The sequence below is a fragment of the Acipenser ruthenus genome, chromosome 18 (assembly GCF_902713425.1).
Source record: "Acipenser ruthenus chromosome 18, fAciRut3.2 maternal haplotype, whole genome shotgun sequence".
NCBI lineage: Eukaryota > Metazoa > Chordata > Actinopteri > Acipenseriformes > Acipenseridae > Acipenser > Acipenser ruthenus.
This window is the reverse complement of record NC_081206.1, coordinates 1,827,411-1,842,553: the sequence shown is the minus strand read 5'-3', so window position 1 is coordinate 1,842,553 and position 15,143 is coordinate 1,827,411. Positions and strand designations below refer to the sequence as shown.

Here is a 15,143-nt window from a genome sequence, read left to right as displayed (position 1 = left end):
ATGAGGCTTGATAAGCCTCCATCGTCCTAGCACAGCTCTCACTGGCTGTAATCTCCACTGGCTCCTCTCCTTCCAGTGAATCCGCCACTCCGTGTTTGCTTCATGACAACACGCGTGTCTAAAGGACAACACAGTATCTATCCACAAGCCTCGCTGTAACAAAAGAAGCACACACTTTGCATCAAGTTCCAGCGAATTGCAAACGGGCCCACACAGGATTCGAAAGCAAATAAGGTTTTCATAAAGCATGTTTGACCAATCAGGTCCAGAAGAGAGCTGTTGACCTCAAAATGCGCGTTTGCAATAGCCGAAGTGCAGCTCAAGCTGAAACGCAGGCCTTTATTTCAAATTAAAACTATTTCCAATGTATTTATTTTACCTTGAGCTGAGCATCAAGGAGGCTACGCTGTCACTGGAGTTCAAATTGATTTTCATATCACTAGCCCAGCTCATAAAGACAATAAGCACAGTACACTGCAAGGGCTCATCTGAGCTTTCGCATCGTCACTCCACTGTGAATGGCATTTTCATTTCAAGACTATCTGAAAACTGTTAAAGGCACAGACGTACGTCTGACACACACACAGACAGACCGGGATGGCATTTGGATGAACACAGCATTAATAGGGGTCTCACGTCGTCAGCAGAATACAAGAGCCTGATAAAAAATGCACGGCCATTCTGCCAGAAAAAAAAGGGATAAAAGAATCACACTTTTAAAAGGTGACATTTTACTCTGCTGTCTGCCTGCAGGAGGCGGCTGCAATTCTAGGTTTTCCTGAATTTCCTGCAGTAATAATGAAATTCCCACATACCTGTTTGGAGAACTCGAATGATAAATAATGATAAATAAATCACTAGAATAATAGATCATGACAGTAATAATGCACTGGACGTGCTTCTGTGTATTAAAGTGCTGCAATGTGCACCAGCAGGGTGCAGTGCAGTACACTTAGAATCAGGCATCTACACACTATACTGTACAGGACCATATGCATTCTATAGGAGCCAGAGATCTGAAGAGTTTGAACTGTATGCAGCAGTATATTTATTGATGAATGCATCCCTGCATCAGTGTGGGTCAACATTAAGAGTCTACATACAGAACAACAGCATTAGCATGCTCACACATTTTTATACAAAGGCCAGGCGTCGAGATTGATTGGATTAGCCCCCTCTGTTAGCTACCTGGCTGCCACACAAACGGAAGCGAAGCACATGCATGTTACACCTTGATCTGCATCGTCCTGTGTACAATAATTAGTATTTTTAATTTCTTATCTAATACCTTGATTGCTTTTTTTTTTTTTTTTTTTTAAAACATGTCTCCATGGTGTAATATAAAGGTGCTACAGCATACACTCCATATGTCGAATGTAAAAAGTACATTTAAAAAATAGATTGAACCGTTGACTAATCCAACATACAACGTTACAGCTGAATGCGTACAGCATCAAAACACATTCGATTTCATTAAATTCAAGAACATTTTAACATTTTGTAAAGATGCACTTATATACAGAAAAAAAGAACGTTTTGTATGTTCTAGCATTTGATCAACGTTTGTAGTGATTACTATAAGTAACACAGATATTAACAGATAACCCATATTTTACATGTAACCACACAACTTACAGTGCAAATACAGTGCAGTTAGAGAGACACTTAACGCAAAGTGTTACCTAATGGAAGCGTTTGCCACTGAATTTCTCCAGGTTGTGTTTGTAAATGCTCAGTGTTTGTTAGTGGAGGATGGATCTGAGATAACAGAAGCAGCCCGGTGTCAGTCCGTGCCAGTATCTCTGCTCTTTCTCTTGTGTGAGTGCAGAGGTCAGCGCTTCACCCGTTGATGATCTTCTGGCTGATCTGCCCCGGTAGAGTGTAGAAGATCAGGGTCAGGAACAGAGCCAGGACGACTATGATGAGCAGAGCGATGATATACTTCTTGTATTTCTTCCAGATGAAGAAAACGAAGGTCTTCAACGGGTTGACGAACCAGTTGAAGGACGTCTTAGGTCGACTGGAGGTAAGAGAAGAAAAAAAAAAAATGTCTACAATTGTTCTGTACAATAATCTAAAAACGCATTTTTTTTTTACATAAGAGACATGCTGTCATATTTCAATAGCCAGACCATAAGGGTTTGGGTGGTTGCCTCTCTATTTAAACACACGATGAGTACGATCATCTTGTTCTGATGTTCACTCTGATAGCAGGTGGCTCAGAAGGGCAGAGCGTCCGATTGAACCATGCAAGGACAGATGGATGCATCTTGTAGGATGCAGAGCGAGCAGAGCAGTAAAGCAGTGCAGTCTCAGGGGCAGCAACACTTACTTGGGCTTCTCTAACGGCTCCGGCTCCTTGTGTGCCTTTCCTACCGGGTTCTTCTCAGCTTCCTCTACAGTGACCAGCTGCAATTCGGCTTCAACCTTACCCTGCGCAGAAGAGGCGACGTCTTTACAATGAAATGCATTTATAACTCCAGGTTTAACACGAAATAAAGGGCATTCATAGTTCTTTCTTTTCTTTTTATTTTAACCCTCCTTTTTGCTCAGCAATTAAGAATGACCAGTAATGCTGGATTCTGCATGATCAGCAGTATTGAAGGGCGGTGGGTGTTTTATTTTAGATTTCAGCCACGATAAATAAACACAGAAGGATTAATACAGAGTTAAAGTGCGGTGGTATTTAGATCCGCTAGTGTTTAGATCATTAAAATAGACCCCCCCGTCATCATAACTGTTGTTCTGTACATTACATACCATCAGGACGAAGGTGTTTCCACTGGCATCCACAAACTGAATCTCATCCGGCTTCATTCGACTCCTCCTGTCCTTCTTCTTCTTCTTCTTCTTTTTCTTCTTTGCCTCCTCCTCGGCCTCTCGCTCCTCCCTCTCGATTTCCTCCTGGCTCTTCAGCTTGATCAGGGGCCACCAGCCCTTCATCCTCTTGCTCCTGAAGATGGAGAAGCGGGGGCTGGCCTTGTCCTTCCCCATCTTCACTGAGCACTGATCTGAGGTCTTGGCTGCTCTCACCATGTCGTTCAGCTTCAACTCAATGGAACCTGAAAACAGCGTTGGCTGTTGTGTTAATCAAGTTAACACCGCAGTCGATTTAACACCAGGGTAGTGAACCAATAGGGGTGCACACCCCATATCCTGTCTCATTATTTCATATACAAGTGTAACAGGGCAAAGGCTGGGTGCGAACTGGCAACCCTGCACACCACAAGCCAGCGTCTTAACCACAATGCAAAAGAGCAGGACTCGTCTGCGTTGGTTTTACAGCTTTTAACCTCTCATCTCACCGACAGGACAGGACAGAATCCGTAACGGCAGTGTGTCACAACAGCACTGCCTGTTCCACAAGCAATCCAAGCAAAACAATACGGAATGTGACCCTGGCTGGTGCAATTAATGACGACACAAGGACATTCAACAATCATTAACCTGAGCAACAAACGAAGATTTCTCAAACGAAAGCTTGTAAAAGCCCCAGCAGAGCGCAGCGCCGCAGAACCCTCACCGAGGAAGTCGTTGGCTCCGATCCGGTCGTAATCCCAGACCTGCAGCACCAGGTAGGCGGGCTGCCGGAACTCCGTCTCATCGATGGAGAAGATGGACTCCTTCTTCTTGAACGTGATCTCTTTCTCCGTGGGGAGGTAGTCAAAGCGGAACACAAACCTCCAGTTGAACATGCCTTCCCCGGTCAGAGAGTTGAAATGAACGTCCGTCTCCTGCTTGTCATCCTCCAGCCCCTTTATCCAGCTGGAAGGGACGAGAGATCCGTGTTTCACGTTCATGTTACTGTCCATGTTTATTTTCAAGATACAATATATACTTGGATTTTAATTCACCCAGAACAATAATCCCATCAAAAGCTTTCAGGTTTTTTTTTCTGTGCATATACTGACCTGATAGTATACTACCCTTATAAAAGTTTACCACAGTAAATTTGCTCGATAGTTATACTATGAAATCATCATAGTTTTTTTCAATATGCTTTACCATATCTCTATAGGCTTTGCAATGCTTACCTATACTTTACCATGCTATCACTATGCTTTATTACACTGTCCTATGATTTTACTATGGGAAACTTTTATAAGGGTCTGTATGCATTGCCTATGTTTAAATACAGTACCCTTTGACATAGATGTCACTGGATAGCGCCCCTGTGAATGGATTCACATCCTCAAGGAAGACATCATCGGTGTTCCAAATGATCACACGCAGCTCATAGCTGAAAAAGAATAAAATCTTCCTTATAGTCCTGATTTTTATACTTAAAAAGGACAGCGGCCAAAGGAAGCCACCTGTAGACATTTATCGGAAGGAAGCATTCAGCTAGACATGTGAAAAAAGCACTACACTTTCTTTCACAAAGAAGCCTCCTAGCTATGAGGTGTGTTTGCATTACCTTATCGGTAGCCGGGGTTTGATATTGACAGGGGGCGGGGCTGGTACATCCACAGGGAACATGTCGATCCACATGTGCACATAACCCTTAAAGAAAAAGGGGAAGAAAACATCTCTGAAGTTCATTGCAAAGAACCAGAAGAGGAGTGCAGGTGGAGTCAAGAATGAGCAGATGGAGTGGAACAAGCCTGGAGCTGTGCTGACCTGTGCCAATCCGGGCTTCTCCGAGTTGAGCAGGGACCTGATCTCCACATGCTCAGGGACCAGCTTGCTGCCAAACCCCAGCATCTGCTCCCAATGCTGCAGGACAAACAGGGCTTTGTGTTCCTCCAGCTCGCTGAGATCCTCTTCAGTCTTCTTGTTCTTCTTTAACAGCTCTTGGGGGGGTCCAAGACAAAGAAACAGGTTAGTTTTGCACTGTCATTCTATTTAAGACACGTGAGCAACCTCCTTGCCTTCAAATGCAAATGAAGGCTGCATTGCAGTGCAGCAGCCAAATGCATTGCTGCACGATGCAGCGCCAGCTGGGATGGGATTGCTGGGTTTAACCCTTCCTTCTCTGGACTCTGTGCGATTTCTGATTACCCTTTAGCATTTCTTCTCTACCACAATGCAAGCTTTCATTCCTGAACCACAGCACCGCCACCTGTAGATTCTGTGTCAGGATGATACAGCCGAGTGCTTTCTGTTGCACCAAAAAAGAAACAAACCTTCTGGAAACGCCTCGGTGGGGATTTTAAAAAGTTGGTTGACGACTTTGACTTCGAATGGCCTGTACTCAGGAGCAGGGACCCCGTTTTTGCGGCACAGGTTGGCTAAGATGACTGTGGGCTTGCGAGCATCCCTCCACTTGTTGTAGCCATCCCTGCAATCGAAGAAGACCAGGCAGCATCAGCAAGGCATGAATTATCACAAGCACCGCTAGGGTGGAACTGGTGCTGACGCTAATGTTAACTAAGATTTTGTAGCAAAAGTACATAACGAAGGGATGAACGTGCTGAGAAGGTGGGATGCACCCAGCTTTCCTGTGTATAGATCTAAATGTACAGCAATGTGAACCTGTGTGCTTTTATAGGGAAGGAGAAATCTTTGAAATGACAATAATAAAACAATACCATGTCTGAAAACTTTCATGCACAGATTAAAAGCACACCGAACCTCCTGGTATGGGACGGTACACACTGCATGCAGTTTCTGTAGCGGCACAGCCAGTCTGTTTTATCATGTGATACACAATCCTGTGGCACTCGTGGAAGTCAGAGACAAGGCTGCGAACTCACGTATCATACTGGGACGCCAAGCCGCACAGCGCCCGGTGCCTGCTGTAGAAACGGTTCTCCAGGTCAATCTTCGTCTCTCCAATCAAGTCGTCAGAGCCGATCATGTCGTGATCGAACACCAACAGAGAGAGCTCAGTCTCCAGAGGGAAGGAGACCGTCAACTCAAACACCCTGAGAGAAAGACAAGCAGAGGACACTCAGAGACACATCCAGAGAGGAAGACAAGCAGAGGACACTCAGAGACACATCCAGAGAGGAAGGCAAGCAGAGGACACTCAGAGACACACTCTGAGAGGAAGACAAGCAGAGGACACTCAGAGACACATCCAGAGAGGAAGACAAGCAGAGGACACTCAGAGACACACCCTGAGAGGAAGACAAGCAGAGGACATTCAGAGACACACCCAGAGAGGAAGACAAGCAGAGAAACACACAGTATCTATTGTAATATGTTGTGTTTATTGTAATACAGTATATATAATTGGTGTGTTTAATCTCCTGTAGAGACAGCAATACTGGGAGCACTCACTCTCCGAAGACTGGGTTCAGTTGCTTTGGTATGTAACGCTCCTTGCTGTCCATATGCTGCTCCCTAATCTTCACAACCACATAGGGGTCCGACTTGCCATTGGGGTCTGTAGGAGCCAGGTTGGTAGCCTAGGGATCGAAATCAAGCCACAATCCACTACAGGTTTTACATTAAAAGTCATTGGGATCCTGTTCACAAACTTCTGAGGTCACAAAGTATTTTTTGATCAATGAGAGAAATTAATGATATTCATGAAACTGTTCAGGGTCGTTATTGGCTTCTTTAACTACAGTCAAGCTTTGTGAATATCAAACTAATACAGTCTTTAAATAAGAGTTAAAGCTTTGTGCATATGGGCCCTATTATTTTTAAAAAGGGGCTTTATTTCCCAGAGACATATGCACAGGCACAGACAGGATACAAAAAAAATGCAATTTAACAAGCTATGCGTTATGTTACAGCTGAAAATGAACACAAAGCAACACAGAAAAAGAAGATCTGAATTAAGCAACCTAGCATTGTGATTCAAGCATTCATTTCCACTGTAAGACTAGTTAACAAGCAACAATAGTAAATAAAGTGGGGTAGTCTAGAGGGTTATAAAATCACCCCAAACCTGAAGGGTGCTCTCCCAGGTGTTCTGCTCCTGGATCTTTGTATAGCTTGTCCCTCACACCACTGTGAAGGCTTACGCAACTTTATCAGATCAATCCAGCAACACAAGCTTTAACAGAAACAACCATCTTGACAAGAAATCTTATCAAAACAGCGAGTGCGCTACGAGCTCACACACACACACACACACACACACCCCTACCTGTGCTGTCCTGCCCGCTACACTTACCTTCACCACATAGACTCTCACAAGCACTTTGATGGGCATGTTTTTGGGGGCTCCCTGGATAATCCTGCACTCAGGCTCCTCCTCAGCCTCCTCTCTGGGGTAAATTAAGAAAGAGCCCTGGAGGGACAGGGGTAAGGACAGTGAGCATCACGGAAACAAGAAGGGATTATCAATCAGAAACAAATATGCTAACTTTCAGAATACAGTCCGGTGCAGCTGCAAGACGCATCCTAGCTTCTGTTCTTTTTTTCTATTTATAAATGAATGCTCTAACCCCACGAGATGCCCTGGGGGCGACAGATGAAGAGACGGAAGGTTTGAAAGGGACGTGGTACCTTGTACTTCCCCATGGTGCGTTCCTCATCGTCTTCATCCTCTTCATCGCAGTTGGCCTTGCCTTTGTAGATGGGGAATGTGTGCAGCCAGTCCATGAAATCCTGGAACTCGTTTTCTAGTTCTGATTTATAGAGCTGTGAAAAAACAAGAGCCGATGTCATGGAGGACAAAAATAATGCTGGAATCAAAAATGAATAAAGTCTGTCCTACACACGTTCCTCCTTATGCTCCTTATGTTATTACGGGGACAACATGAGCCATTGTACTTCACCATCTTATACAATCTGTATTCCAGGTTCAATTATCACTGTGTCTTTTTGCTCCCCTAGAACAGTTTGAGATACCTGTAAAAACTAAAAAACATGCTTACTGTAAGGACTGCTATGGACTTCCTCTTTGGTTTCGGGGGCTCTGGTTCAGTATTGGCAGTTAAATCTTCTTCCACTACATCTAGAGAATCAGCATTTAAATTCTCACCATCTACAACAGAGAGAGTTCAAGAAAAGATTACTGAAGGCCTGGAGAAAGTGGCTGCTTGTGTGCATGAGTGAATGTGGTCTGGAGCACGCTGTCCAGCTCCTAACAGAGTCTGGATTACTAATCACAAACGTAATACTGGCAAGAGCAACCTGATCTGTCAGCCATGCTGTAGAGCTGACTACGGCCAATATGGATCTAAAATCGAAAGGGTTTTCATGTCAAGTCTGACTAAAGAAAATCCTGCAGGATGTCTTTTTTAACGGAAGAACACCGTCAACTAAAACATAATATTAAACAGTATATTTATGTGCAGAAAATAATAAGCAACACATTTTGATTTTTTTTTTTGTGAAACTTGCAAGCCAGCCGCGGAGACGTTACCTGCTTCCTGATGATCTTCATTATCATCATCCTCCTCTGTATTCTGAAGCAGGAAACAAGGAACAGTTTAGTTACAAGACCATAGAGATTTTGCTTTTATTGGATTGGATTGGATTAAAAGGAATAAGACTCACTCGACCAGAATGAAGGTTTTTACCATTGTAAGAAATATGTCTTCAGTGTTTTGTGGTCAGAACCGCTATGAACTGCTGTGAAAGGCCTCTTGACAAGAGTATTGTGCAACACTAACACACATGACAGTCCAGAGTCAAGGGACCACATTGGGACTGGGAGGAGGGGTGGGCAGGTGCATCACTGTGGTGTCCTTCTCATTGGTGTAGTCTTCATAACATCAATAGGACTGAATCAGAAGACAGTTGTCCTGGAGATGCGAGTCATGTGACTTAGCTAGCCTATCATGCAAGTTTCCAGTTTGACTCTGCTTTCTATAGGAAACCACTGGTCCTTCTATATCTGCATTCCAGGAATGACTGGTTAGTTCAATAATAACCTTTTTCTCCAGCTCCTCCAGAGAGGCATAGTACTTGGACCACCAGTCGAGCTCCTCCTTCTCAGGCTCCTCCTCTTCCAGCTCCTCCTGTTTTGGGATTTTGAGGGGGACTTTACTCACGGTTTCCTGGGAGAGGAGGCACACAGACACAGCGTAAGCACAGGACTCACCCATATATTACAGACCTGACAGATTCAGAGTGAAATTCGTGCGTGATCACAGCCCTGCAGAATAAACAGTAACCTGTAAAGGAACTGAAATGGTGAGAGGTAAGAGCAGCGACATGGGGGACACGTTCAGTGTCTGACGATGTACTTGGGCATGCAAAGCTTTTTGCTAAGGCTATGTTTGAGATTAGGTAGGCGAGTGGCAAGGTCTTGGCATGGATTTCTAGGTGCAAAGGCACGTTTTCAGAGAGGAATCTGAACAGTATGACAACTCAAGGAGGAAGCTAGCCTACACCTAAGCCTTCAGACTGGCTGGAAGACGAGGCCCTGGCTGTGCTGGACCCAGACGGACTGTGTCCCCAGTACTTACTGACACCAGGTTGATGGGGTTGATAGGAATCTTGGAGGCTGCCACAGGAAGGGAGCCCAGGTCCATGTTCTTGACGGTGTTCAGCGGGTTCACTATCTTTTCAGGTTTCTTCTCTGGAGAGAAAAGCATGCAAGCAACACTTAGTGCTAAAACAATTTCAAGCTCAGGGACAATTTTAAAACCGAGTGATCCTGGGTCACACCGAACACATTTCTAATGTTATAATATTATTCTGACATTGTGGCACATTGATTCTTTCAGACAGAGCGTGCCTCCTCATCCCAGCTGCACTCTCCATCCCTCTTGATAGTTTGCTACAGAGATTTAGGGACTGTTCTCTAGGCTCTGCACTCAAACAACTTCCCTGGGACCTCCTGAGACTAGATGGTTGGATTTGCCTTTCTTCTGAATATAATGCAGTGTTCTGAAAGTACGGGATGAGCTGAAAAGCACAAACTAATGCCTGCTGACTTTACAGTCCTTGGATAATTCAAGCCTGCAAATAACACTCTGCAATTACAATGGCTTCGGCTGTACTGCTGCTGATTCAGCTTCCATCCCGCACAGGCTCCTGAATTTCAATGATGCATTGAAACGTGTAATTCATTCCATTGTGGAGTTTTTAAAACCTGCTAATTCACTGTCAGTGTTCTTGAATTTGTTGACTGGGTGAGGGGGGAGCGGGCTTTGTTGGTTAATTGGAAATAAAACAAAAAGAAAAAATATTATTTAAAAATAAAAACGTAATTAAAAAAGGGCAGAAACAATCACAGCAGTAATAATATGCAGCTCGAGCGAGTCTGCTAACAAGTGGCAAAGGCTTTGTATTGATATTTTTTTTTTTCTTAAAAAGACTTTATAATAAACATCAGCAGTATTCTATTACATATAACATATGTTTCTAAGTGTTCAGCGACTACATCTAATCAAGTTGTGAGCGTCAGTCTGCCATACAAAGAGTGCAAGAGAAAGTACTCTCAGCTTGATCAGAGGCAGCCACTGAACACCAAACATACTGTAAACATTTCTGAAGGCAGCTCTCACCCTTCTGCTCCGGCTCCTCTTCTTCCTCATTCAGCTCCTCCAGGTCTTTGGGTGCGAACTGCATGAGACTCTGCACCACGTGCGTCCCCACCAGCACCATGCGCCCGAAGGCTCGCTGCTCCAGGACGAAGATGGTGAGCGGGGGGTGCAGGTACACCAGCTCAGGGAGCTCCTAAAGGGATAAGGGATATATTCGCATTCACCCAGAACGCATCCTTCCTGCAGCCTATGCAAGTAGACACCTTTGTCAAATTGTTGATTCGAAGTACAGTAGATCTATTTTATTTCCAGCTCGTCGTGTGTATTAAAGTCTTTTGCATTTGTTAATTCTTAAGCATTCTTCCAAGCTAACACACATGTTTCAGTATGGACCTCTATACACATTTAGCCAACACAGAAAAAAAGTAGCATAGCTTGAATCATGACCTGTAACACATTGCCATGGGAGCTTTACTTTCCTAATAAATAAAACTGAGATGAAAAAGGAATGCGCTTGTGCGAATCTTGCTGCTAATTAACAAGGTTCCTGACAGCAGCAGTGAGTCTGTGTGTTTTTACTAATAGCCAGACAGTGTAGGAACAGGACTGGGGTGCAGACTCACCACATCGAAGTGCTGGACGAGCTCAGTGAAGTTGGGGTTCTGCTTGTAATCAGTAATCTCCTCGGAATTGATCATTTTCCCAGCACACTCGATCTTCACCTGAGGCCTCTCCACCTCAAACAGGTTGACACGCTTCAGATCACGCAGCCCCCAGTACAGCACCTGAGGAGCACAGCATGAAGCAGGGACTCGTTGCACAGCTGTGACACAGACAGGCAGGCAGGCAGGCACACACACAGGCACACAGACAGTGCAGACTCACCTCAACCCTGAATGGTCTGAGCTTGGGCCGAACCCCCTCAGGGATCGGGTAGTAATTCTGCTCCACCAGGTAGTCTGGTTCTTTTGGGACGACATCCGCTGAGACACTAGGCTGTTAGAGAGAGTTAAATAGCATGTGCACCTGCGAGGAGCTTTGACTCAGCACAAATAATGTATCATTAAAATGTGTTTGTAATACTGTTATTCCTTGTTATAAATCACATTTCTAATATGAAGTCTTTCTTTCTTTCGTCTAGATGATGTATACCAGCTCTGGAAAATATCCCGGCTACATCCCTACACCTCTCCCCTCTGAGCTGCTCCAATGCCAGCCAGTGCTCATGTCCCTGCTCAGTGCTTGTTAACGGAGGGCAGGTTGAAGGGGCTCTCACCTCCCCGTATCCAGAGTAATCGAGCTCGATGAGTTCAAACGCTGCCAGCAGCTCCCCTGCCCGGGTCTTCCCTTTGGTGATGTCATAGAACTGCAAGGCTGGCTTACTGTAGGGCTCATCGATCAGCTTGACCTCGGGGCCAGCAAAGGCACGGCCGATGAACTCGGGGCTGCCCTACAGAAACAGCAGCACAGGGGTTAGGGTTACACAGGCATTTTGGGAAAATACAAATGCATGCGTTTTTGTTGTGATTCATTATTGTATTAGACGTATTAGATTGAACTGGACCCCGTATCTTTTTGAACCAGTTGGTGTTCTTACAATTTTGTCGTAGTCGTAGAGGTTGATGACAATGACGGGCGGGTCTCTCCTCAGATCCTCCTTGCTCCCCTCCATCAGGATCTGATCGAAGAACAGCAGCTCACTCCATGTGGGGGAGAGGGTGCCCTCCAGCATCTAGAGAGGGAGAGAGCAAGAGTAGCAGGGGGTGAGACAGGGCACAGGAACAGCACCTCTCCTGCTGAATCACAGCATCACTGCTGTCCTGCTGAATCACAGCATCACTGCTGTCCTGCTGAATCACAGCATCACCGCTGTCCTGCTGAATCACAGCATCACTGCTGTCCTGCTGAATCACAGCATCACTGCTGCTGAATCACAGCATCACTGCTGTCCTGCTGAATCACAGCATCACTGCTGTCCTGCTGAATCACAGCATCACTGCTGTCCTGCTGAATCACAGCATCACTGCTGCTGAATCACAGCATCACTGTTGTCCTCCTGAATCACAGCATCACTGCTGTCCTGCTGAATCACAGCATCACTGCTGTCCTGCTGAATCACAGCATCACTGCTGTCCTGCTGAATCACAGCATCACTGCTGTCCTGCTACACACCTGCACAGCCAGGTTTAGGGGGTCTGAATATTCAGTGTTTTAGGAATCTTGTCCTTCTACCTGCGCTAAGCAGCACAAGCACAGAAACATTTCAAAACCTCTCTCCCCGATGATTGTGTGAGAAGGGAAACCGGAAAATGAATGAAAGGCATGTTTGCAAAATGCAATATAATCTATTTGTTAGCGCAGTTCAGCGCAGTTATTTAATATAAACTCTTATGTATTTCATGCATCTGCTTTGCACCCTTTGTTGCTTAAAATGAAAAGTGAAACCGGCTGCTTCTACATACATTGCACAGTTAGGAGTGTACTGCGCGTCTTGCCTACCCTGGTAACCTGGCACTGGGTGGAGAACACCACTTTGGCGAAGGGGTCTGACAGGCCGTTGTCGTCCGCAGCCAGGATCCCCCGCGCCTGGTACAAGTGCGCCCTCAACTGGAAATAACGGCTATCTGCAGGGAGAGTTCAGAGAGACACTGCAAATCAAGGGATCCATTCAAACATCTAGACACCTGTTATTACTGTACAGTTTCAATTTCAATGAAAAAAAAACTCAAATCATGCGTCATGGCCCTGTTAACTGAGTGGAGCTCAACAACTTCTATAAAAGCTTACCACAGTATTTTTGAATTTCTACCTTGATTTTTCCCATGGTTACCTTGTGCACTTACCATAGTTTGCCCTGGTTTGCCATGTTTATTAAGATGCTTTACCAAAGCTCGCTGGTCTTTACAAAACCCCTTCTAAAAGTTTCCGACAGTAAAAGCACAGCAAAGTGTAAACCATAGGTAAGCATTATAAAGCACAGAAAGGTATGGTAAAGCATATTAAAAAAAAAACATGGCAAACCAGGGTAAATGCTGTAGTTTCACCACTGGAAAAGCATGGGAGGAAAACTGCATAGCCGTGCAAAACCTGTATAAGAGCCACTTTGCTGTGCATTTGCTAAGGGAGTACATGGCTCTCGGTGGAGCAGAGCTTCCTGGGACCCCTCACCATCGCAGCACAGCTTGGACGGGGGCATGTTGGACGGGATGGGGGTGCTGAAGCTGGCCTGCTCGTACAGGGGCTTGAACTCCTCCGGCAGGCTGCTCAGGTTGTTCTTCACATACTTGGTCACCCCGAGCCACATGTACACCTCCAGCTTAGCAAAGACCTCTCCCACAGGGGCCCCGGGGGTCTGTCATCGAGGAGGGGAAAAGAAGGGGTTTGCAATGAGGATCAGAAACATGCATCTTACACTAACCACACAGCTCTTCCACTGCAGGGCTATTGACCCTCCCGAATGTGTGACAGTAGATGGAGGCCGGTACCTTCAGGTAAAGGGTGTGCAGTTTTCCGCAGTCCTTTCCTCTCTCCTCCTCCACCATCGAGAAGAGGATGGTGTGAGACGGGATGCGGGCGTACGCCACGCGCTTGTTGTTGCTCAGCATCCATATGAATACGTCAGGCAGGGTGCTCTGAGGCTGGAGCCAATAGCAACACACAGATCGTTAAGAAGGGATGGCTGGGAGGAGGCATGCTGACATAATTAATTTATAAATGAATTACAACACTAGATCTATGATCAATATCACTTTTGGCTTATTGCAATGACTCTTCAACCATGACATGTGTTGTCATGCTGTTCCTGTTATGTAATAATTATCACTGAAGGTGTAGGTTTAGATTTAAACAGGTATGAATGTTAAACATCTATATTGGAGAATATGCTTGGATTATAAGATTGCACGCATGTTATTTAAAAATGCAATAAAAATATGCATTTAAAAAATAATAATAATGCAGTCGTCCCGTACGTCCTACCTGTGGTCTCGAAAGTGCAGTTTTGATTTTCTTTTACTTTAAAACAAGGAGACACATCCTACTACAGTAGACTTGGTTAAAGAGTTCTGTTTTTGTAAGCCATGCTTTCAGTTAGTGTTGCTACTGCAGACAGACCTGCTTTTAATGGCTGCAAGACAATGCTTCAGACTGTGCATCACTCCGGCAGTGAAACAGCATTGAAGTCAGTTTACCTCCTTGGCTAGAAAGCGCAGTCTTTTCAGTTTTGTCCTCGTCTCGTTCAGTTTTTCTCTGGTATTCTTTTTGGTGATTCGGTGTCTGATTCTCAGGACCTGTTTGGCCAGCATGATCTGTGGGGACCCAGTACAGACAGGGCATTGGTAGCAATGATTAGAGAGACAGAGTGCACAGAATGGAGCTTTGTATTGAGGGTTCATTCCACCCGGAAACATAGCACATACCATCCCATGTCTGTACTTACAATGCTCTGTTTTAAAAACTTCACTCTGCACTTGTCCAGGTTGTTTGGCCTGGGCATGGTCTTCTTATCTGCATTTAAACTGTACTGCCTGGAATGTGGGACAGAAAGGGAAATGGTTATTGAGTCTCTGAAACTTAATGAGGGAGCACTTCATATCACTCTGAGTCTCTATGCACTGTGCATTTACATAGCAAATACATCCCAGTAACGACACTGTCACTGCATAGAGATAAACCTAACCCTAACCTCCCCCCAACCCTTTTCTGATACAATTGTGCACTGACATATATATCGTGCACAAAGACTTTTAGTGCATTGTAACTATGCATAATGACATTGGAATTACTGTATGTGTAAGGACCCATGTA

The 15,143-nt window shown here is 45.0% G+C and overlaps 1 protein-coding gene across 1 annotated transcript in view; it reads right to left on the bottom strand.

The window, feature by feature from the left end:
• Positions 1 to 917: 917 nt before the first annotated feature.
• Positions 918 to 15,143, bottom strand: part of LOC117397318 (fer-1-like protein 4) — a 28,628-nt gene continuing 14,402 nt past the window's right edge. The window contains exons 20-45 of the mRNA XM_058990747.1: positions 14,776 to 14,863; positions 14,528 to 14,644; positions 13,823 to 13,975; positions 13,506 to 13,689; positions 12,837 to 12,961; positions 11,935 to 12,069; positions 11,614 to 11,787; positions 11,223 to 11,333; positions 10,961 to 11,122; positions 10,359 to 10,530; positions 9,315 to 9,427; positions 8,778 to 8,903; positions 8,267 to 8,309; positions 7,776 to 7,885; positions 7,405 to 7,539; positions 7,070 to 7,186; positions 6,226 to 6,353; positions 5,697 to 5,867; positions 5,127 to 5,281; positions 4,621 to 4,793; positions 4,418 to 4,503; positions 4,142 to 4,240; positions 3,524 to 3,765; positions 2,761 to 3,062; positions 2,333 to 2,433; positions 918 to 2,020 (exon numbers count right to left, since the gene is read on the bottom strand). Coding sequence (XP_058846730.1) covers positions 1,840 to 2,020; positions 2,333 to 2,433; positions 2,761 to 3,062; positions 3,524 to 3,765; positions 4,142 to 4,240; positions 4,418 to 4,503; positions 4,621 to 4,793; positions 5,127 to 5,281; positions 5,697 to 5,867; positions 6,226 to 6,353; positions 7,070 to 7,186; positions 7,405 to 7,539; positions 7,776 to 7,885; positions 8,267 to 8,309; positions 8,778 to 8,903; positions 9,315 to 9,427; positions 10,359 to 10,530; positions 10,961 to 11,122; positions 11,223 to 11,333; positions 11,614 to 11,787; positions 11,935 to 12,069; positions 12,837 to 12,961; positions 13,506 to 13,689; positions 13,823 to 13,975; positions 14,528 to 14,644; positions 14,776 to 14,863 — 3,703 coding nt within the window. The 3' untranslated portion in view covers positions 918 to 1,839. The remainder of the gene's footprint in view (positions 2,021 to 2,332; positions 2,434 to 2,760; positions 3,063 to 3,523; positions 3,766 to 4,141; positions 4,241 to 4,417; positions 4,504 to 4,620; positions 4,794 to 5,126; positions 5,282 to 5,696; positions 5,868 to 6,225; positions 6,354 to 7,069; positions 7,187 to 7,404; positions 7,540 to 7,775; positions 7,886 to 8,266; positions 8,310 to 8,777; positions 8,904 to 9,314; positions 9,428 to 10,358; positions 10,531 to 10,960; positions 11,123 to 11,222; positions 11,334 to 11,613; positions 11,788 to 11,934; positions 12,070 to 12,836; positions 12,962 to 13,505; positions 13,690 to 13,822; positions 13,976 to 14,527; positions 14,645 to 14,775; positions 14,864 to 15,143) is intronic.